Source organism: Haliotis rufescens, unplaced genomic scaffold, assembly GCF_023055435.1.
Source record: "Haliotis rufescens isolate VD_foot unplaced genomic scaffold, xgHalRufe1.0.p SCAF_65, whole genome shotgun sequence".
NCBI lineage: Eukaryota > Metazoa > Mollusca > Gastropoda > Lepetellida > Haliotidae > Haliotis > Haliotis rufescens.
In genome coordinates this window covers 2008654-2031767 of record NW_025964356.1, presented here as the reverse complement: position 1 = coordinate 2031767, position 23114 = coordinate 2008654, and the positions used below count along the sequence as shown (strand labels likewise).

General features: G+C 38.5%; 1 protein-coding gene across 5 annotated transcripts in view; it reads left to right on the top strand.

Moving 5' to 3' along the window:
* Positions 1-23114, top strand: part of LOC124118187 (rab11 family-interacting protein 4-like) — a 297536-nt gene that overhangs the window by 260372 nt on the left and 14050 nt on the right. For 4 of the 5 annotated variants that reach the window (XM_046480299.2, XM_048387107.1, XM_048387106.1 and 1 more), the window contains 2 exons: positions 20094-20234; positions 20436-20465. In XM_046480299.2, the coding sequence (XP_046336255.1) occupies positions 20094-20234; positions 20436-20465 (171 nt within the window). The remainder of the gene's footprint in view (positions 1-20093; positions 20235-20435; positions 20466-23114) is intronic. The other variant, XM_048387105.1, reaches the window with a different exon arrangement.

The following is a 23114-nucleotide window of genomic DNA, read 5'->3' as shown; positions in this document are numbered from 1 at the left end:
GGAAATCATCTGGGTGGACTGGTATAATTCTGAATGCTGACTTGATGTCACACTCCGCAAGCAGCACCCCCTTTCCCAAGTGTTGAACCATTTATACCGCTTTATCAAACTTGGTGTAAGAGAGAGAACATGCTTGCAGATCTTTGTGTAAGTTTATTGACCCGCCTTTGGGATAAGACAAATGATGAATTAGATGAAAATCATTGACCTCTCAGTGAGAGTCATGGGGTACGGCGTTTATGATACGTGTATCCATCCTCTTGCAACTTAAGTTCATTTCAAGGGGTCAATAGCGGTAATCTGACTGTGGTTGCTGTAAAAACGGTGAGTTGTGCGAACTACCGATTACTTTGCATACGATTTCGCCGAAATTTTTGTAAACATTTTTATAATTATTGAATGAAATTTTGAATATAATTAATCAAATATATTGCAAACATTAGTCCAGGTAAACAATGAAAAAAAAATTAATTACCAGATATTATAATAATAGGATTAAATTGTGTATCCTCAATACTTCAGTTCGGATTTGTTGACTGGTATTTCCGGGGGTTACGTGATCGCGGTGGTCAGCTGATAATGTTTTCTGAGATGGGGGAAAACATTGTGTCATTGGAAAACTTGAGTTTATTAAAAATGTTAATTAATTTGGGGAGCCATGCTTTTGTCATAGCGACTGATTTACGACAGCCGTTGTCTGAAGAACATTTGATTTAAAAGGCTAATTACCCTGTAGCCATGACATGTGCATGTCTCCAAAACTTAATGTCATTATTTATAAGACATTACTCCCGGTTGTCCAGTTGTCAATGCGCATGTTGACGGGAAATTAGCTCATATCAAGGATAAAATCGACATCACTGTCATGTAAACAATAAACAACAAATACACAATGAACAGAATACCTGCTCTGACAACACAAACACAGCAATGAGCGGACCTTCCAGCTCAGGCATACATGAGTAGCGGAGCTCCAGCTCAACCTCAGGACGTTTCATACGAGCATGCTCGAGGTCGTCCTTACACCAATGCTCGGAATACCAAGCTCGACTAACACCCATGTAATGATAATACATATATATTAATGAACAACAATGCACAGACAATGATGTTGTTCTGGACATGGGACTTCTCGGGGTGATGAACTGACATTGCTCAGGGCAATAAATGTCATACCGGTACTATAAATAACAGTAATTAACTGGAAGTGGTATAGTAGCCCAGGTTGGCTGACAGTCAATATACAATGAAATTGTGGTGAGGATCAACAACGTTGATTAGCACCTAATACATAATGACAATTAAGTTATGGAGACATGCACATGTCATGGCTACAGGGTAATTAGCCTTTTAAATCAAATGTTCTTCAGACAACGGTTGTTGTAAATCAGTCGCTATGACACTTTATTGCACGCTATAACCGAAGCGCGCAATAACGAGGGAACACTGTACGTAACAACTTGTAATGTGGGTGAAAAGTCGAACTAAAATACGCTATTTGAAGGGGGCGTGGCCTAAATGCAAATGTGCGATTGGGATTTTAAATTTTCCACACCCCTGCTTCTCACCTTGGCATTGTTGTAAGCCTGACTGTTTCTTTGGGATTAGACCTATAGCAGAAACTTGCAGTTTACAAAGGGCATTGCGTTAAACGGTCCTGCCATTCTGTTAAGGTCTAGTCCTGTTTTTAAGCTTTTATCTGACGATGTCTATCCTATCTTTATAAGTTGCGGATTGTAAATTGCCTGCTAGACAACAATGGCTGGAAAACAAATGTAAAACCATCAAACAAGTATTGTGCATCCACTGCCTTTAACTGACCATAACAATGCAACCATGGGGTTAACTTATCTAGTTTGACAGGAGTAAGAGCCATAGACCTTACCTCTAGTTTCTCTAGCTGACTGCCTTGGTCCATTAATGGGCAGGCTTGAACTGTTGTTCAAAAAGAGGGGTCGTGGGACCCCCTCTACTCGAAAGCAGGTTGTTGCCCCATGAGACGTCACACCACACTTGTGCATCTGTGGGAGTATGTGCAGCTGTCCTTTTTGCACCCATGATATTCGTATGTTGAGTGCTGGGTCTGAAACACTTGATGCAGGCAGCTGACCAAATGAACCACCTACCTGTTGACACCCCAACTGCGGGATCATGTATACTCAAACGCAAAAGAAACGCAAGTCGAGTATGCAGTATACTTGTTATTTATTTTCAACATTAAAGACAAGAAATACTAATAGGGCAAGATTGACAAAAATTTGACTGAAGACAGTTTAATGGTTTAAAAGGCAGATGGCATAATAGTTTTTTTCAAATGTTAAGGGCTTACACAGTTTCAGGTCAATACCGAAAATGTCAGTCAATACCTAGTGTGACCACCATTAGCATTGACACTGACACACATCTCCTGTACATTGAGTGGATCAGATGATTTGTGAAGGCCCTAGGGATCCTCCTGCACACATCCAGAGCAGCTGTGCGTATTTCATCGGCAGTTGTAGGGACTGGGTGCACATTGTGCAGACGCCTTTGAATCTCATCCCACAAGTGTTCGATGGGGTTCAGATCAGGGCTGAGGGCTGGCCACGGTAGAACACGGATGTTGTGTTGTTGCAGAAAGGCCATGGTAGCTCTGGCAACATGACGAGCTTTGTCCTGCTGGAAAATGTGTTGTTGATGTTGTGCAAAATATGGAACAACGTGGGGTCTGATCACTTGGTCGATATACCGCTGAGCAGTGACGCCATGTCCCCGACCTTGACCAACATTCAGAAAGCACATGGGTCCAAGTCTCGCATTAAGTCCAATCCCTGCCCATATCATGACGCTAGGTCCACCCTATGGATCCCTTTCCACAACATTTCTGTCAGCGAAACGATCACCACGACGCTGCCAAATTCTGACTCTTCCGTCTGCATGGGAGACACAAAAGCGACTTTCATCAGAGAAGATGACACACCTCCACTCACAATGATGCCAATTGTGATGACCCTGTGCCCACTGAAGTCGTGCTTGTCGATGCCGTGGTTGGAGAACAGGATGACATGCTGGTCGGCGACATCTGAGGTTGTTGGACGTCGGATCACAGTGTCCCGGGTAATGTGTTGATTATGTGTTCCTATGGTCTGTCGAGCACTTTCACTAACAGTTAGGAACAGATGTCGCTGGTGTTGACGTGTAATCTGCTGATCTTGTCGAGGTGTGGTGACCCTAGGACGACCGCTCCGAGGAAGGTCATCTGTGGTCTGTGTAGCATTGTATCGATGCAGGAGACGGTATATTGTGGTTATGTTAACATTGAAATGACAGGCAACATCTTGGACAGACTCTCCAGCTTCCAAACGTCTGATAGCCTGCTTTCTCTGAATTTGAGTTAGGCGTGGCATTGTTGACCAAGGAGTGGTAGGTCCAAGAATCGTCCACAGTTTTATACCCACTACAGTTCGTGACATTCGTGCATTTTCGATTTTGCGAGAAATGGGTGCATGATACCCACATATTAATTGAAATGGTGCATTTTGGCGATTTGTTTTTTATGTTGCGTTTTTACTCGGGGCTTCCAAAATGCAACCAAAAATATTGATAACACCATCAGGCTTCACTACATGCTAAAACTCGTATCAATTTATGGTTCCTTGTTTGTTACCTATTTGCTTAAAACCACTTGCGTTTTTTTTGCGTGTGAGTATATATTAGCCATAGTTCACCATCAATTTTGTCCCAAAGTCGGAGAGGATCTCTAGCCATTCAATGTCAGAATTGCAGGTCGTATTGAACCCAGGTTAAAAAATCACCTTACCTGCTGTATCAGTGACCATAGTAAGAGCTTCACTCTCTTTGATACCACCATTGTGGAAGAAGGTAGAAGTGTCCTGATGTCAACATATTCACTCCGCCATACTTTTTCCTTGGTTTGTTGTTTGACATGTGCATCAATAACCTCGGAGTTAAAGACTAGGGAATCCCCTGACAGATGATTTTCATTGGTTGACATGTTCAGCATTGACGTGTGACGCCTCATTCTGAAAAGACAGACAGGTTAACCCAACATGGCCCGCATGCAGTACAAGAATGCCTGGGAATGCTAGCAGTGCCAATGCTATGTTATTATTGGCCCCCTATTGCCTTGATTGCCCGAAAAGTGCTAAAACAAATTGCAGTTACTTTGCTACTGGCACATTTTGGTGATCATGCAAATCTTGATCAGTTTGTTTGGACGTGGTGGAAGCCAAAATGCAAGACAGTATTGACAATCATTTGTAATTGAATATTTTAACTCACCGTTCACTGTTGCAGTTGGGATGATGGGGATCCTGTTAATTTCCCTTGTAGTCAGTTGGCCAGGGATGACAAACAAGATTTTCGTTCCCACATTTTCCTGTATACCTTAAACCTTTTCTATTGCATAAAGGAGGTATCTGTACACAATTTTCATTGGGTAGTAAGCTTGCAAGGTTGTGCAGGAATTTTCAGGGGGTCAAAATTGCATAAATTGAAGGGAAAATGCATAATTTGACAAAATTGGCTGTAACATTTTTATTAAGTCATTAAACTATCCAAATTATGTCTTTGATTACAGGTAATATGTTCGGTATTCTGAATTTGGCACACATTTTGTTTCATTTTACTGTTATTCTAATTCTCAGTGGAAACATTGGTAAAAATTATGTTTTTTTACTTCATTTTCAAATCTTGTGAGTAGGTAAACACTAATTCCATTGAATTGTGACAATAAAACCACTATAACTGGTTATTAAAATCTGCCTTAACCATTGTACTATCCTATACAAAAAACAAAATGAAAGTATATTACATTGGGGTTGAGATATTGTATACAATGTTACCCCACCCCCCAAAAACCAATTTTGACGAAAATTGCTTATTGAGATATGGTGGTAGATGATGTTGCTGTAGTGGATGGGTGGGATAATTGCAACAATGCTTAAAAACACCAAAATAGTAAACTCATAAAGAAAAAAGATGTTTCAAGTTTTTCTGTGAGCATTTGTGGTGGCCATCTTGAATTTCAAGATGGCCGCCATTTTGACCTGTTTTCAAAATCAAGATCTTATAAAGTTCTTCAACATGGTCATGTAATATATCATATGAAAGCCTTTTACATTGTCTTTTCAATGATATACATTATTCACTGACTCCTGTGGTAAATTGACATCCAACAATGAAAAAAGGATATTTAAAATCGAATTTCTCTCATGACTTTAACCCATACTCAAATTTAGATTTAAATTAAAATGGACATATTTTCACTCAAAATTGTAGATATACTGCACTTTAGTTCTTCAACATGGTCATGTAATATATCATATGAAAGCTTTTTTACATTTTCTTTTCAATGATGTACCTTATTCACTGACTTCTGTGGTAATCTTATCCCCCAATAATACAACAAATGATATATCGAAAGCTAATTTCTCTAGCAACACCAACCAACCTCCAAAGTCGTATTTACAATGTGAAATAATGTCATCTCTAGTCACCGTCAGAGTCTGTCTCAGGGGTCCGGAAAATTTAAAATCCCAATCGGACATTTACATTTATGCCACGCCCCCTTCAAACAGCGTATTTTAGTACGACTTTTTACACACAAATTACAAGTTGTTACGTATTCATAATATGATGAATTATGAATTGTTTCAATTTAAATTGTTTAATTCACCGGACAATTAATAACAAATAATATCATTTTAGATATATATGGAAAACATATGTTTGTTTCTGTTATAATAACGATCTGTTAACGTTGTGAACGGTCTAATTAATATTCATGAGTCTGCTCAAGTGTACGCGTTGTAACATTTGGATCGAGACTATTATCCCATATTTGGTTATCACGTGACCTCACGGGAAAAGTTTTTTTTTAAACTGAAGATTATTTAAAAACAAGACAGATAATATAATCATAAATCCTAAACTATCGTTGATAGCAATAGTTATTTGAATACTTTTTCATCTGTACTTAATTATTGACCATAAAAAAATTGGATATCGATCGTCACAGAAAGCAAAATGGCGGTCAATCAAGATTCAATATACGACTAGCTACTGAAAACAATAAAATCTGCAAATCCTCATTGTATGTCAACCAAGTGAAAGTCGTTAGCCACGACTTACAAAATGATCATTCAGACTTTGAGGGTTTGGCAGATCCGCTCGACTGATCTGCATCGGTCAACTGGCTGTCATCACGCTTTCGCTTCTTGTCTGAGGTTACGTATCGTAGCATTGTGAGGATAATGAGGTACATCGATGATGCAAGGTATTTATGTACAGTTGTAAACACCTTTCACTCAAATTAACAAGATGTTCTCAGTAATTAATCCTCGATTAATCAGTGTCAACTCAGTTTATTGCCTATTACAGTGATTGACCGATTGGACTATCATTGTCGGTACGATGTATTTACAGCAATCAAAACAAACAAAGCTTGTCAGTGTAGATAATCTTCATTGTGTTACAACTGCAGACAGAAACTGCTCAGTCCTAACTGTTGATCATGTCCGGTCAAAATTTAAGAATGTCCGGACAATACTTTTTAAAATGTCCGGACAGAAAAATTTAAACGTCCGGTAAGCAATATTTTAAACCGGACATTTGAGATTCCCAATCGGACATGTCTGGCGCATATGACGGTTTCCGGACCCCTGGTCTGTCTCATCCGGAGAGGTAGGTAAGTTGTTTCTGTTTAGGCATGACATACCACAATTGCATCCAAGGGAACATCCCATGATGTTCTTGGCGCAGCTACACCTGGATGAAGAGCATCTGCCTGTTGTGCATTTACAGGTGAGCAATTCTAGACACAGTGCTGGCATTCATTCCTGGGTCATTGGGATGGGTTCTATGACATCCTCAGTAGACGACCACCTATACTCCTCTGGTGGTGGAATGTCAGCCTTTCCTTTGTGTGCAGAACACCACGTGATGTACTGGTGCTGACATCTGAGTAGAGGTTGTGTGGTGGGAGTTCCTCTAGGTCTCCAACTCTGTGGAACATGTCAGCTGTAAGTGTATTAATGCTAGTTGCAGTCGATGCTGGATTGTACATGTTGATGACAAATGTTTCTGTCTTTTTCATGTTGAAGGCACCAGTTTCTTCTATTGGTTGCAACAAATATGGTTGTGTGATAAATATGTTCCAGGTCCACAACCTTTGACCGCATGGAATGCTGGTAGAGCTGCTTCAACATCTGAGAGAATGAGAGATTGATGTGAATCATCAACTTGTATGAATAGAGGGCCCTTTGCAGTACCTGCACCCATCTATATCTGAGCAGAAAACCGATGTTTATGATGATCAACGGTACTAACACATCAGTGTCTCGGTTGTGAATGACAATGTGGTCGTATCCATTGCAGGAGGCAACCATGACATGCATCATTATTCGTGTATCTGCCTCTTCATGTGTTTATAGTAGATTTGGTATTGCTGCAGATTGATCTAAGGAAGATATTACATCATCATGGTATGAATCGAGGTGACAAGCTTTTGTCAGAGTTCATTGACAATCAATTGGCGGATAATGCTAAGAGTATTCATGACAAAATATCAGAAAATACGTCCAACAGTACATGTTCCGCACTCTACACCATGCAGGTATCAATAGAAGTCAACTTTCAGTCGAGACACTGATGTGTTAGTACAGTTGATACATCATAAACATCGGTTTTCTGCTCAGATATGAATGGGTGCATAGCAGTTGATGATGTACATCACTCTCTTATTCTCTCAGATGTTGTAGCAGCTCTACCATCATTCCATGCGGTCACAGGTTGTGGACCTGGAACATATTTATCACACAACCATATTTGTTGCAACCAACAGAAGAAACTGGTGCCTTCAACATGAAAGAGACAGACTCACTTGTCATCAAAGTGTACAATCAAGCATCAACTGCAACTAGCATTAATACACTTACAGCTGACATGTTCCGCAGAGTTGGAGACCTAGAGGAACTCCCACCACACAACCTCTACTCAGATGTCAGCACCAGTGCATCACGTGGTGTTCTGCACACAAAGGAAAGGCTAACATTCCACCACCAGAAGAGTATGGGTGGTCGTCTACTGAGGATGTCATAGAACCCATCCCAATGACCCAGGAATGAATGCCAGCACTGTGTCTAGAATTGCTCACCTGTAAATGCACAACAGGCAGATGCTCCTCATCCAGGTGAAGCTGCGCCAAGAACATCATGGGATGTTCCCTTGGATGCAATTGTGGTATGTCATGCCTAAACAGAAACAACTTACCTACCTCTCCAGATGAGACAGACTCTGACGGTGACTAGAGATGACATTATTTCACATTTTATTTTTAATACTTCAAAATACTACAAGTATTATCATGTTTGTTTCTTAAATCAAATTATAAATTAGTGAAATGCTCAGACAAAAGAGCAGTATATCTACAATTTTGAGTGAAACGATGTCCATTTTATTAAAATACGACTTTGGAGGTTGGTTGGTGTTGCTAGAGAAATAAGCTTTCGATATATCATTTGTTGTATTATTGGGGGATAAGATTACCACAGAAGTCAGTGAATAAGGTACATCATTGAAAAGACAATGTAAAAAAGCTTTCATATGATATATTACATGACCATGTTGAAGAACTAAAGTGCAGTATATCTACAATTTTGAGTGAAAAGTCACGAGAGAAATTAGATTTCAATATTTCCTTTTTTCATTGTTGGGTGTCAATTTACCACAGGAGTCAGTGAATAATGTACATAATTGAAAAGACAATGACAAAGGCTTTCATATGATATATTACATGACCATGTTGAAGAACTTTATAAGATCTTGATTTTGAAAACAGGTCAAAATGGCGGCCATCTTGAAATTCAAGATGGCCACCACAAATGCTCACAGAAAAACTTGAAACATCTTTTTTTCTTTATGAGGTTACTATTTTGGTGTTTTTAAGCATTGTTGAAATTATCCCACTCATCCACTACAGCAACATCATCTACCACCTTATTTCAATAAGCAATTTTCGTCAAAATATGTTTTTGGGGGTTGGGGTAACATTGTATACAATAATTCAACCCCAATGTAATATACTTTCATTTTGTTTTTTGTATAGGATAGTACAATGGTTCAGGCAGATTTTAATACCCAGTTATAGTGGTTTTATTGTCACAATTCAATGGAATTAGTGTTTTACCTACTCACAAGATTTGAAAATGAAGTAAAAAAACATGATTTTTACCAATGTTTCCACTGAGAATTAGAATAACAGTCAAATGAAACAAAATGTGTGCCAAATTCAGATAACCGAACATATTACCTGTAATCAAAGACATAATTTGGATAGTTTAATGACTTAATAAAAATGTTACAGCCAATTTTGTCAAATTATGCATTTTCCCTTCATTTTATGCAATTTTGACCCCCTGAAAATTCCTGCACACACTTGCAAGCTTACTACCCAATGAAAATTGTGTACAGATACCTCCTTTATGCAATAGAAAAGGTTTAAGGTATACAGGAAAATGTGGGAACGAAAATCTTAAATAAGCCTCTTTTCCGCTGGTGGCAAACTGACTATTGGGGATGAGGGGCTTGTTCGGCCCCTCTGACCAAATGATGGTTGATGGCAGCTCTTCTTTTTGCGGGCATAGCTATTATCAACGATTTCATGTGAGACGATTGTGTGACATGTCAACTAATTTAGACTAAAAATTGATGATTGTTATAATTGAAGAAAGAAGAAAGACTGTGATGAGTAAGAGACAGTGACATAATTCAAGAAGCAGTGATAGTGAGTGAGTGAGTGAGTATGGTTTTACGCCGCTTTTGGCAATATTCCAGCAATATCACAGCGGGGGACACCAGAAATGGGCTTCACACATTGTACCCATGTCGGGAATCGAACCCGGGTCTTCGGCGTCACAAGCGAACGCTTTAACCACTAGGCTACCCGACCGCCCCAGAAGCAGTGATAACATCACCATGAGATGGTACTTAACTTCTAGGAAAATGCGCCTGCAATTACGCAACACTAGTTGCAAGTACTAAATGTAATAATGATGGGGACCGATCAAATGAGTGCTATTTAGACCCGTTAATCTGACAGTCTCGCTCTCAGACTGCGACACACCTAATTTTCAATGAATTGCTGAAATCACACATTAATCAGACACTGATCAGCATACTTCGTCATCTGCCCGAGAGTACACAGCACTATGTTTTGATGTGAGACAGGTTGGCTAGGAGCTGCATATTACAATGGCTACAGAGAAATTTGATTAACAAGAAACAATTAATCCTTTATATAAACTAAACAACATTAATCACATGTCTAGATTACCTCAATGTCATTAAAATCATCTCTAAGTTCTCACTACCGCTGAGGACATCCCATTTACAGGTCTCATCAGAATGACATTTAGCCAACTTGGTTCAACCAATGAAATGACTAACTGGAAGTCAACATTAGCCAATAAGTAAGCAGCTTTCTTAAGCTTTGCGGCACTAGTTTCAATCTGGTGACTTCCATTCCAGATTACGCTTTCGAAAAGTATTTTGAATCAGTCATACAGCCTGTGACTGTAGTTTGCCATGCCCTGTGTTAAGCTTTTTGAGGTTGCATGATTCGGAAACATATTCCGATTACAATATAACATAATAGTATGAATATTTCCCTTTTGATTATTTTATTACAACATACATGTTTGTTATCTATCATGTAGTTGTCCGATTTTCTATTACAAACATTGATACTACTTAATTTTATGCAACCAACCATGTCTGATTAACATGATTTGACTGTATTGTCTCCAAGCCTGCCAAACGTTACCATAGCTCAGGCCACAAGAAAAAAAAGAGTGGCTGGAAGAGGGGATTGCCGCTACTGACTGGCAGGCACCCCCACATTTGGACCAAAGCCTATCTTCCTGGATATGTCTTAGAACATAGATTTGTATCTACTAAATTCAACCTAACCCCGAAACCAGAACCAGGGGATGATTGGTAGACGACTTCGTGGCAGCCTATTAGGACAAGACACAGATTCATCAGAACACAATCTGAGCTGATCCAACTGTCATCAGACCAGATTCCAGCTTCACAGAGGTATGCTTCGTTCGCCATAGGATTGTTATATCAATATGCTGTGGATGGTCAACGATGTGGCAGACTGGACCAACCTTACTCCTCGCTGGTGGTTTATGCTGCTTGGAAGTCTGATGTCCCTACCAGACATTACTTACTAGGGAAGACTTCACCTTTGCCCCATCCAGGTTTGAATGTTTCTTCACACAAACGTTACTGTATCATCTAAGTTAATAACACTTGCCAAGAGAACGTCATGGCAGGCATTCCACTTGTATTTCCAGCACCTAAACACCATCTGTTTACAGATGTTTCCAACTGAAGTATGAGTGCTCATATGGGCAGTTTAACACAACAAGAATTGTGACAAACTTATGAAGGGGATCAATCTCATTAAAATCAGATCTTAGTTCTCGCTATGGCTAAACAAAGATCTGAGGACATCCCATTATGGGTCACGTCAGATCGACCTTGCGCGAACTTTGACCGACCAATGGAATGACCAATCAGAAGGGAGCTTTCCTTGAGCTTTACGGCGCTAATTTCAAATTGGTGACTACGCTTCGAAACATATTTTGACAAATTCTCGATTACAAATTTGAAACCTGAAGAAAAGAACATTCTGGAATGGCTAATAGATGGTCCAGATTGTATTGATACAGTAGTTAAACCCGTAACTATCGTTCGGAATACCCCGTGTTAAAGTTTTTGCAGTTGCATGATTAGAAATCACATTCCGACAGTCACTTTCATAATCTGGTAAGCGACGCTCTGATTAGTCGGATGAAAGGTCGTTCTGACGTGACCCCTAATGGGATATCTTCAGATCTTTGTTTAGCAGTAGCGAGAACTAAGGTCTGATTTTAATGAGATTGGAAGGGAATTTTCACATCAACTGTCTCAAGATTTGAGCAACTGATTGATACGCGAGACTAAACATCTTATCTTGACTGGGGAGGATAGTGACTACATAGTGGCCTCTCAACGTGAAGGCATTTCGAAGGATGGTGTTTGTGTGTGACACCAGAACTTGGCTTAACAACAAGCTTGGAGTATTTGTCAGCCTGTGCTGGATCCCCAAGCTCTTCAAATGGACACATTATGACAACAGGTACTGGCACAGAAGATGAGCAGTGGATCTGGGACCTGTAACTGTAGGTGTTTTTTCCCCTTGTCTTCACATGTGCCAGAATGACAAGTTTTGCCATGGCACCATTGAAGGATACTGCTCTGCCCTAACATCCATTTGCCTGCATGACGGACTGTGTATCAGAGATCAACATGTCCTCAACCGGAGATGTTTCCTACTGGGGGATGTCAAAATCCCATGCATGTTCCCAAAATGAAACCTCTTGGTTGTCCTGTCTTCGATCTGGTTACAAACGAACAACCTTCCTATTGGACATGGCCACAGTGGCCAGGGTCTCTGAACTTTCATGCTCTCATCTCGGAAGACATGAGATCGATTACCATCAGAACCTATCCAGAATTTGTGGCTAAGAACCAGTCCACTGCTCTCGTACTTTTAGTGCTCATGAAATCAAAGCATTGTCGACCAACCTCGCTTCATGGAAAATAGTCATTGTGGACCATGTCATCTGCAGTTGTCAGTGCTACTCCACACTATATTTACCATGCTTTTATCTAAGGGACATAGAACCAGATTTGGAGGGTATCAACAGCCTTGGTCAGGTGGTAGCAGCCAAATCGATCATCACCCAGTAGCTACTATGTGGGAGGAGATAATTCAAACATCGACAGCAGTGGAAGGAAAGTGAAGCTTTTGTAACATAAAGTCTACTAGTTTTAGAACAGATCATATGTTAATAGTAAGTAATCATGCTAATTAGTCATAGGAAAAATGACAAGTCCTCTGGAAGTAATGTCATCAGAACTATAAGTAAAGTGATAGGCGTCACGGCCTGGAAGGTCACATGAGGCCAAAGCTGCTACGGACTGATCAATAATGTCCCAATTGGAGTGAGTGAGTGAGTATGGTTTTACGCCGCATTTAGCAATATTCCAGCAATATCTTCGGCGTGACAAGCGAACGCTTTAACCACTAGGCTACACGACCGCCCCCCCCCAATTGGAGAGTTGGATGGAAATATAACAGTATTTCTATGGAAGTTTACCACATATTTGCAAAGCTAGCCTTTTGAGGTGATTGTAAGATTTTGTGTACCAAATATTGGTCAAAACAACTAGAATGGTAGTTTGGAACAATAGGTACCCCAAAAATACTGGATTTAAGGAAAAGACCACTTTGCATTGGAATCATTGAATTTTGTTTACGTTTCTTTTAAAATTCAGTTGACTGTTACCTATCCATGTAATACTTGATGTCAGAAGCCACCTATCTGCTAGCTTTGATGTGATCGAGGATGTCGCCCAGGAAACTGGAAAATTGAATGACCATATGCAGCAGAGGTGTATAAATTACCTTTGGATTAGACATATTCACATACTGACTGAATCACATGCTCTACAATGATGATACAAAAATATCTAAATTTGGTGGATTTTTCATTGAGGTATCCTAGATTGAAATTTACTGTTACTTACAAAAGTATGGCTTATTGAAAATGGCTACGGTTTCTGCATCAGTGCAATATGCACAGGTCATATTGAAAAACATAATACAGGCAATGTGGTCATGCCAAAAGATATTGAAAATATTATCAACCATGACAATACCCTGAAGTTTGCATACAATTTGCATTCAAAGAATTGGCAACACTCAACGAAACATACTGCCAACATTCTGTCAAATAAACATCACTGCAAAGTTGTTTGGATAGAAATATATAGTACATTGATTCCTTCAAAATTGATCAATGCATCTCCATATTAATTTTGGGAAGATATTCATTAATAACACTGTTCTAATCGTAACTACGATGACTACTGTAACTACGATGACTACTGTAACTACGAGGACATCCTGCCAATCATTTCACGATTTTTGGAACTTCCAAGTTGGTTGCAAAATGTAAATTGTTGGGTCATGTGAATTTGGAATCTGTTCAAAGAACACCCTATGATGCCTAAATTGTAATAAAAGCCCTAGATGTATTCAGTAAATAAACTGGGGAAAATGTTTAAATGAAATTTTAAACTTGGAGACCCTGTCAGTAAAAAAATGGAAGTAACCTGTTCGAAATCGGTACACGATGTAACTGAAATCTGTGACAACCAGGATTATTTCAAATGTGTGTATATTACTGGATAATGAGCTATTTTACAGTTAACTACTTTTACATTAATATCCATGTACTTCTGTTCATTGTACACACAATGCCATTTAGAAAGTAGTCAAATGTAACAAATGATTTATTTGGGATTGCACTTTCTTTGTAAAGTACAGATTCCCATACTTTTTAGGGTTGAGTCTCGTCCGGGATTCAAACCCACACTGCCAGAGTGAGGTAGCTAATCGCCAGTACACAAAGTCAGTGATCTGACCCACTCAGCCACCAAGGCTTCCACAAAAATGAAAGTCAGACAACTTGTAGTATAGATCACATACTTTGTGTACCCCTCTCACAAGTGTAAATTGGCACGGCTCCCATGGCTGAAAGCTATGAACACTCAATGCCATTTAGAAAGTGGTCAAATGTAACAAATGTTTTTATTAAAGTAAAGACGTAGTGTAAAGCACTTTCATTGAAAAAACACATGAACATTCAGCATTACCGCTGACAAATCTTTCAAATTTGTGACTGTTCAGATCACTGCATCTTGGTCTTAACTTGCTGTCGATTATCTGATTTCAGCATGAACCAATATTTTAAAATATGTTGGGCATTTCTGATTTACTACAGTTATATACATGTTTTTAAACCAAGACAATGAATGGCTTCTCTCAATCAATCAATCTTTATTCATGGTACTGATGAGTACTGTAGTACATTGTCTGGGGCGTGTTACAAATTCATAAATTTTCTTAGTTTCATAGCATGATGAATGAACATTGATAAATTTGTCATAGTTTCTGTATAATCACAAGTCATTAATTTACAAAATTTGTTACCGTTTGGGTTGTGTCAGAAATAGTTATTTAGATATTTTGCCCTTAAATCATTATACACTGGACATACAACATAAAAAATTATATTCATCTTCAATACAATCAGTTTTACAAATCCTACAAAGTCCATGTTCTCTTGCAATACCTACATATCTGCCTGTTTCAATAAATAGATCACAGATCTCTCAAAGTAGAATCTAGTACATTCCAGGTGGAGACTGTAGACGGTAAAAATGATTTTTTAAATAATTCATTTCGGCATATAGGCTCATAGTTTTCTTAAGTGTTACGTGTTGCATAATGTGGACAATCCAAAGTTTTTACAGGTACCATAACACATTAATAATTTGGCATTGTCCCACTTTTCATATGATAAAATGTGCATAATTTGTGAAAGTGACATCTTTTAGCCAAGGGGGATAGACAGGTTTCGTTATATAATTTTATATGACTTGTGCCCCTCACGGCACCACATATTGTCATGAGTGCATCTAGATGTAACATTTCTAGGGACAATTCTTGACCCTTGGTGCAGTTATTCCATATATGGTCACAGTAATCAAACAAGGGTAATATGAATGAACAATAGAGCGTATGTAACATTGTAGACTGTGTCTGTCCAAACAATATTTCAGACTACGAAAGCAATTTATCAATGGGCTAACTTTAGCAGTTAGAGTTTTCAATATGGCTATGCCAATGCCCATCACTTTGTAGAGTTAGCCCAAGGTGTTTGTGGCTATTAACATTTTTTATTATGCATGAACAGATCAGGCAGGACAGTGACTTTACTTTTTCTTGAAAATTGAATTGCTTCTGTTTTATCGGGATTATATTTTACTTCCCAAGTTTTAGCCCATTGAGAAATACGTTCGAAATCAGGATTGATTGAAATACTTGTTTACATTGTATCATCAACAATGACATGTAGCAATGTATCATCAGCAAACAATTTTACATTACATTGAATATTACAGACAATATCATTGATGAATACTATAAATAATAAGGGTCCTAACACTGAACCTTGAGGAACACCGGCAAGAACAGGTTTAACATTCGATTTGTGTCCATTAATAACTGTATATTGCTTTCTAACAGTTAAGTAACTTTGGAACCATTTTAAGAGAGTCCCTTTTATCCCATACTGGCTTAATTTATGTTACAAACCTTTGTGCCAAACACGATCGAAAGCTTTACTAATGTCACAGAATATTGCCATATCTTCCTTTCAATCATCTAGGGCATTACCTGTGAAATCATAAAGAATGGTTAGTTGGTAAGCAATTGAGTCAGCGGGGGTAAACCCAGATTGCAAACTAGAAATAACTTTATTTTCTAAGAAATGATTGTGCACATGTTTTAGGACACACTTTTCAAATACTTTCGATGGCAAACGTGTGAGCACGATCAGTCTGTAATTACAACAAGAATGGATGTCATTTTTCTTATGGTATTAGGATTCCATGGCATAGAAAAGATATGTTGGGACAGAGATAAATTGAATAACAATAAAAGTAGTTTTGATAAAACAATAGCCAAGGTCTTTAATATACAATTACTTATCATATCAGGGCCAGTAGATTTCGATACGTCAAGTGACAGTAATGCATTGAAAAATGGCGGTCAATCAAGATTCAATATACGACTAGCTACCGAAAACAATAAAATCTGCAAATCCTCATTGTATGTCAACCAAGTGAAAGTCGTTAGCCACGACTTACAAAATGATCGTCCAGACTTTGAGGGTTTGGCAGATCCGCTCGACTGATCTGCATCGGTCGACTGGCTGTCATCACGCTTTCGCTTCTTGTCTGAGGTTACGTATCGTAGCATTGTGAGGATAATGAGGTACATCGATGATGCAAGGTATTTATGTACAGTTGTAAACACCTTTCACTCAAATTAACAAGATGTTCTCAGTAATTAATCCTCGATTAATCAGTGTCAACTCAGTTTATTGCCTATTACAGTGATTGACCGATTGGACTATTATGTAGGTACGATGTATTTACAGCAATCAAAACAAACAAAGCTTGTCAGTGTAGTTAATCTTCATTGTGTTGCAACTGCAGACAGAAACTGCTCAGTCATAACTGTTGACCATGTCCGGTCAAAATTTAAGAATGTCCGGACAATACTTTTTAAAATGTCCAGTAAGCAATATTTTAAACCGGACATTTGAGATTCCAGATTCGGATATGTCCGGCGCATATGACGGTTTCCGGACCCCTGATGCATTCTCTACTTCTTTCTCAGATAAACATATTTGCTCTTGGGGATAAACATTAACAGAAAATGTGTTATCATCAATGATGTCATCTAAGTCTGGAACTGAGGCTTGATCTACGAAATAATCATTGAGAACATTTTATCAATATCGTCCTCATGTAGCATGGGGGGAAACTAGTGACTACGTTTTCTTGATGTTTGAAGATAGTTTTTAACTAGTCGCCACCACGTGCTCTTACCTTGTGTAGTATTTACAATATCGTCAATTTTGGAATTAAATTTGCACATTTGAATTTCAGAGATTAATAAATTACGCATATTTCTGAACTGCTCCCAGTGAGCTGCTACATTTGTGCATTTTGCCTACTTGTGAATCCTCTTCCGCTTCCTCATCAATTTTCAAACATGTCCGTTCATCCAGGGTGCATCTGTTGGGCAAATTTGTACTCTCTGTTTTGGTATACACTGTTAATATATTGTCTTAACTGTATCAGTAATATTATCGGTAATAGCATTTATATCATCATAAGCAAACAAGGATTCCCAATCTATATTATTGCTAAATTCTATGAGTTGTTGTGTATTAATGCCATTGTAATCATAGATAGTCCTGGCAGTTCTAAGTCAGTCTGGCGCAGTAAGTGTTAAGTATCCCTTACATATACTGCAACTCCACCTCCTCTAGTGGGGCGGTCCTTGCGTAAAGGCAGATGATAACCAGGTAGTGATGTGTCCTTGTCCCTAATGCCACTAAGCAACCCGGTTTCGGAAACACATACAATATCATAGTCGTGAAGTTCAGCATTGATTAAATCGATTTTACCTTGTAAACTACAGACATTGATATGAACAATATTTAAGTCTGAATACTCAGGTCCTGGATAAGGATTTATATCTCCACAACATAATAATAATAGTAGTAACGCCAACTGGATACCTCTGATGCCAAAAGTACAACATAACAAAATGAGAATATAAGTATTGCCATCCAATGCACATTTAGTATTACTGAGTACCTTCAGATGAAATGCCCCAATTCTTTGATGATATTGTGCGATATCAACTCCCATGAGAGATTATGTCATAGAGATTATGTTTGTCTGAAAAAAGGACTGGGGGCGAGGTGGCAATGATAACGACAATATTCTGCTAAAATAACTAAGGCCTGATTATCTGGTATAACTTAAATACACCAACTTGGCATGTTTCAAAGGGGTGGGGGACCCAGTAGGAATAAGTTCATAAATTAATAAGTTAATAAGTATTTGCCTATGAACCATTTTAAAGAGGAAGTAAAAAAAACAAAAAAACACTGGTGGGTGGTAATGGGGTATGACTGAAATACGTTAACTTGCAAGTTACAAAGGGGGGGGGGGGTGTAATCCAGTAGGAATGAGTTCTTAAGTTAATAAGTATTTGTCTATAAACCATTTTAGAGGGGAAGTAAGAAAGAAAAAAAACACTAGTGGGTGGTAATGGGGTACATGTATAACTTAAATACACCAACTTGGCCTAAGAACAGAAAACTAAACAAACGAAAGACAACAACAAACGATTATCGTCACATTATTATCGTGACTATACATAACACTGCAAGTCACGAGGTCCATTTCAAGGGTACATGAAAATATACAATCAACTTCCTGCATCAAAGTTGTATGAAAGGTGGTTCGGCGAAGGTGAAAAGTTCTTTACATTTGTGACTACATATAACAGCAGCCATATCACCTTACGGCGAGGTGAATGTTTTCAGTCCCTGTCTCCACACGTGGAACATGGGATCAGTGTGACCCACTCACTCACGTAACACTGATGACGAAACACCAGCTCACAGGCTCACATGATATGTAGTTTACAATAACAACGAGCGAGAGTGTGTTGTGATATGGTCACATGACTCCTTGTCACTTGAATGTTATTGTGTTGTTTCTTTTGTTGATAATGAGCCATAAGGGTTTCATCTCGATTAGGCAATGAATTGTCTTTAGAGTAGCCTTCCTTACTTTAAACATAGAAACATTTGGTCGAATTATGTTTTTTCATTTTCCAGCGAGACACAGGTTGTATTAACAAGTTAACAACTAACAACATATTTGAGAAGTTTAATTACTAGAAAAACAGTTTTGACATGTTATCAACAATTGTTTAAAAAAAAAGAAATACATGCACTTTCTGTTCAGGGACCCATATGTCCCACAGACCCATTTGTCCCTTAGACTTTTCCAAATAACATTAATAGCTAAACAACAGAATGACACTGGGGAACAGTTTATGAGTTTGATTTAACTTCTTCAAAGTAGTCAATGTTGTTACTAAGGAATATGTTAGCTTTATTTTATCACTTGTACTGAGGTAAATATTAACCAAAAGCAAGTGAAACTATATTACAAGTTATTTATAAGTTCATAAGTACCAGGGTATTCTTAAGTAATTAGAAATAACTTATTTTTTAAGTAATTGCAAGGAATCCATAAGTAATTATAAGTACTAAGTTAGGATTGTTGAACTAGTAAGTAATTATTTTATGTGATATCTAGGCAAATTTGATAGACATATTAACTGTATCACCTGAAGGATTACTTTTCCATGAGGTCCAATTTCATGCAAGCAATTTGTACGATATGCTGAACTATTGCATGCTACTAGTGTTTCAAAATATAGTATTTGTAAAAGCTGCAATTTCTTTTCTCAATATTGTCAGCAACACAATTCTAGGCTCTGCGTATAATTTCACACACTGCATACACTGTTGTAGGAGAACAAGATTCTGAAAGACTCCAATGAAGACTTAAATGCTCAGCTGCTAACTCGATGTATGGAGGAGGGCAGGTCATTGCTGCGAGACACAAGTGGAACAACCCTTGCGGAGGAACTAGAGCACCTGACTAAAGAAGAGGTAATGTGTTTTTAGTAATATACCCGACATTCGCACCCATGTTTCATTCTAAGCCCAGGAATTTTCCAGATGCTTTTAGCTCTGAAACCTCTGTATTTCATAAGACCTTCTTTCAAGATAACCTGTCCATATTTGATTGACTCTCAGATTTCTTCTATTTTGGCACTCTGTGGCATGATATCTCCTTGTTCTTTTGATTAGAATATTGCGGATGAAGATTTTAGAAAGCAGGTAAGAGATTGCTACTAATCTCACATATACTCTTAACCCAAGGGTATATACACTACAACTGTTCCGAGGCCCTTCACAAATACCCAAGACTAAACATAACTCTCAATCATTACAAACAGACTGACCTGTTCTAGCCCATGTTAATCCAGTTGTATTAGAGCCATTCAGAGCTCATGCTGAATGAATTCTTTTTAAAAAACATAAACTTTAAAACCATGATCTCATTTCATCAACTTGAAATAAGATAATAATACATTTTTGTAAAAGCAACTCTATGTAAATGAGGATGCTTTAAAACTCTGAATTTGACCGCTGCCATCACATTTTGTTTTTGAAACCATGCTGTGCTTGGATATCATAACATGAAGATTATCATGATCCTGCTATGATAGTATGCAGTGTACTTTATCTTTGATACCCATAACAGAGTGGAAACATCCGCACAAACACAACTTGGACCTGTCTGCGATTCAGAGTTAGCTGCACTAAATTCCTTCTTGCTTTGGTCACCATTTTGTGTTGGTTGTACATATTGTCCATCTGAGATATCCTTGACACAAATGATAACTATATGTTTTTTTGCTGTTTGAATATGATGTCATCTAAATTATTATTAAACAAATGGTACCTTTTGTAGAGTCACGATGGTCCAGATTTAACTTCGTCACATCAAAAACAAACAAGTACCGCATTCAAGCTGTTTTTACTTCCGCCCCACATGGCGTACAGACCTTCTGCGCATGCCCGCAGCCAATAATAAACTGGGTACACATCCGTTGTTAGAATACGGAGGATACCGACAATAACCAGAGGCGGTGTTAACATAGCTAGTACTGTATACACTACCTCCCTTCCTTCTTATAAAAAAACTTTAATTATTTATTAGCTATCAACTAAAGCCTTAGTACTCTCATACCGTATAATTTCAAACTTCCCATGACTGATGTCATTTATCAATAATAATATTAATAATAATAATAATAATAATATTAATAATAATAATAATAAGACAACTAAATCTGTATACTTCAATGACACTCATTACTGTGCCATTGAAATACTAATTTGAATCTCATGAGAAGATTTCTCATTATTGATAAACTCAAAACACCTCACAGTCCACACTACCAGTCAAGTAAATGAAATATTCTTGTATTCAGAACTAAACTGTCACTTGGAGTTCACATAAATCACAATGTTCCTATGAGTCACTGGTCATCAACATGATCATACAGATCAAGTAAAGTCCACAAAGTTCACACTCGGTTTCTCCAATGGAAGAAATACACATCTCAAATATTAGCAAATTTACAGTCAATGAAACCAAGCACATAATCTTTGTACTTGACTGGCTCATGTCTGCTCCTCACAGGCCTCATCGCAACATCACCATGCTCAAGTGATGTCTGATCACCCGACACAGGTATCATAGTTGTAGTAGACGCATCTAGCGCCCCCTGACACTGAGAATCACGCGTCAAGTCTGTCACAGGGGGTGACAGACTCGCATCACTGCCAGACACACTATTAGGCTTGCCAAAATACTTTTTGACATGAGACACATTCCTTCTGTATTGCACCCTGTCAGATTCAAGTGCAACAGAATTGCCAAATTTACTCAACACATTAAAGGGCGTAGATCGATATGAAGTGGAGAACTTATTTTCCCTCTGCTGCTGAAGAAGAACTTTATCACCAACTTCAATATCTGTGTCTCTAGCATGTCGCCTCTGGTCACCATAAACCTTCCCTTTCTCCTTCTGTTCAGAATCATGGTCTCTAACAACTGTATCATCCACCTAAAAATCATGTAGCTCTGGCAACTTCATCCTAATTGCCTGACCAAACAATAACTCTGCAGGAGTTTGTCCTGTCGTAGCATGAGGAGTGCTACAATACATGATCAGGAAGTGGTTCAACTTGGGTTTCCAGTTCTTATCCTCAGCTTGAACAATCTGAAGTCTCTTGAGAATGGACCGGTTCTGCCGACCTCACCATTAGCCTGTGGCCAGTAGGGCGTCGATGTATTGTGTATGATTCCCTGCTGAGTAAAATAATCTCGGAATGCTTGACTGACAAATTGAGGACCATTATCTGTCTTCAAGGTTAGAGGTAATCCATGAGTAAGGAAGATCTGAGACAAACATCCAATGATTGCGTCTGCAGTGGTGTTCTTCAAAACATCAATTTCAAAGAATCTGCTGTAATAGTCAATAACGACAAACACATAGTCGCCAGATGGAAGCGGACCCATGAGATCAGCAGCAAGGTGTTGCCATGGCGACGTTGGTAATGGAGTTCTATACATAGGCGTAAGAGGAGTAGACTGTGATACTAACTGACACCCATGACAAGTTTTGCAATATTTCTCCACATCTCCATCAATACCAGGCCACCACAAATTGGTTCGTAGTCTCTGCTTCATACGGACCATACCAGGATGTCCTTCATGTGCCAACCGAAGAACACTGTCATGAAGACTACAAGGAATCACAAGTCTTGTCCCTCGTAACACTACTTTACCTATAGCCGAGAGTTTGTTTCGAACAGGGAAGTATTTCACATGAGGTAGAGTATGCCACTTGCCAGACAGTAAACAACTCCTAATGTCACCCATCTCTGTGTCGGTGTCGGAAGCCATCTCTACCT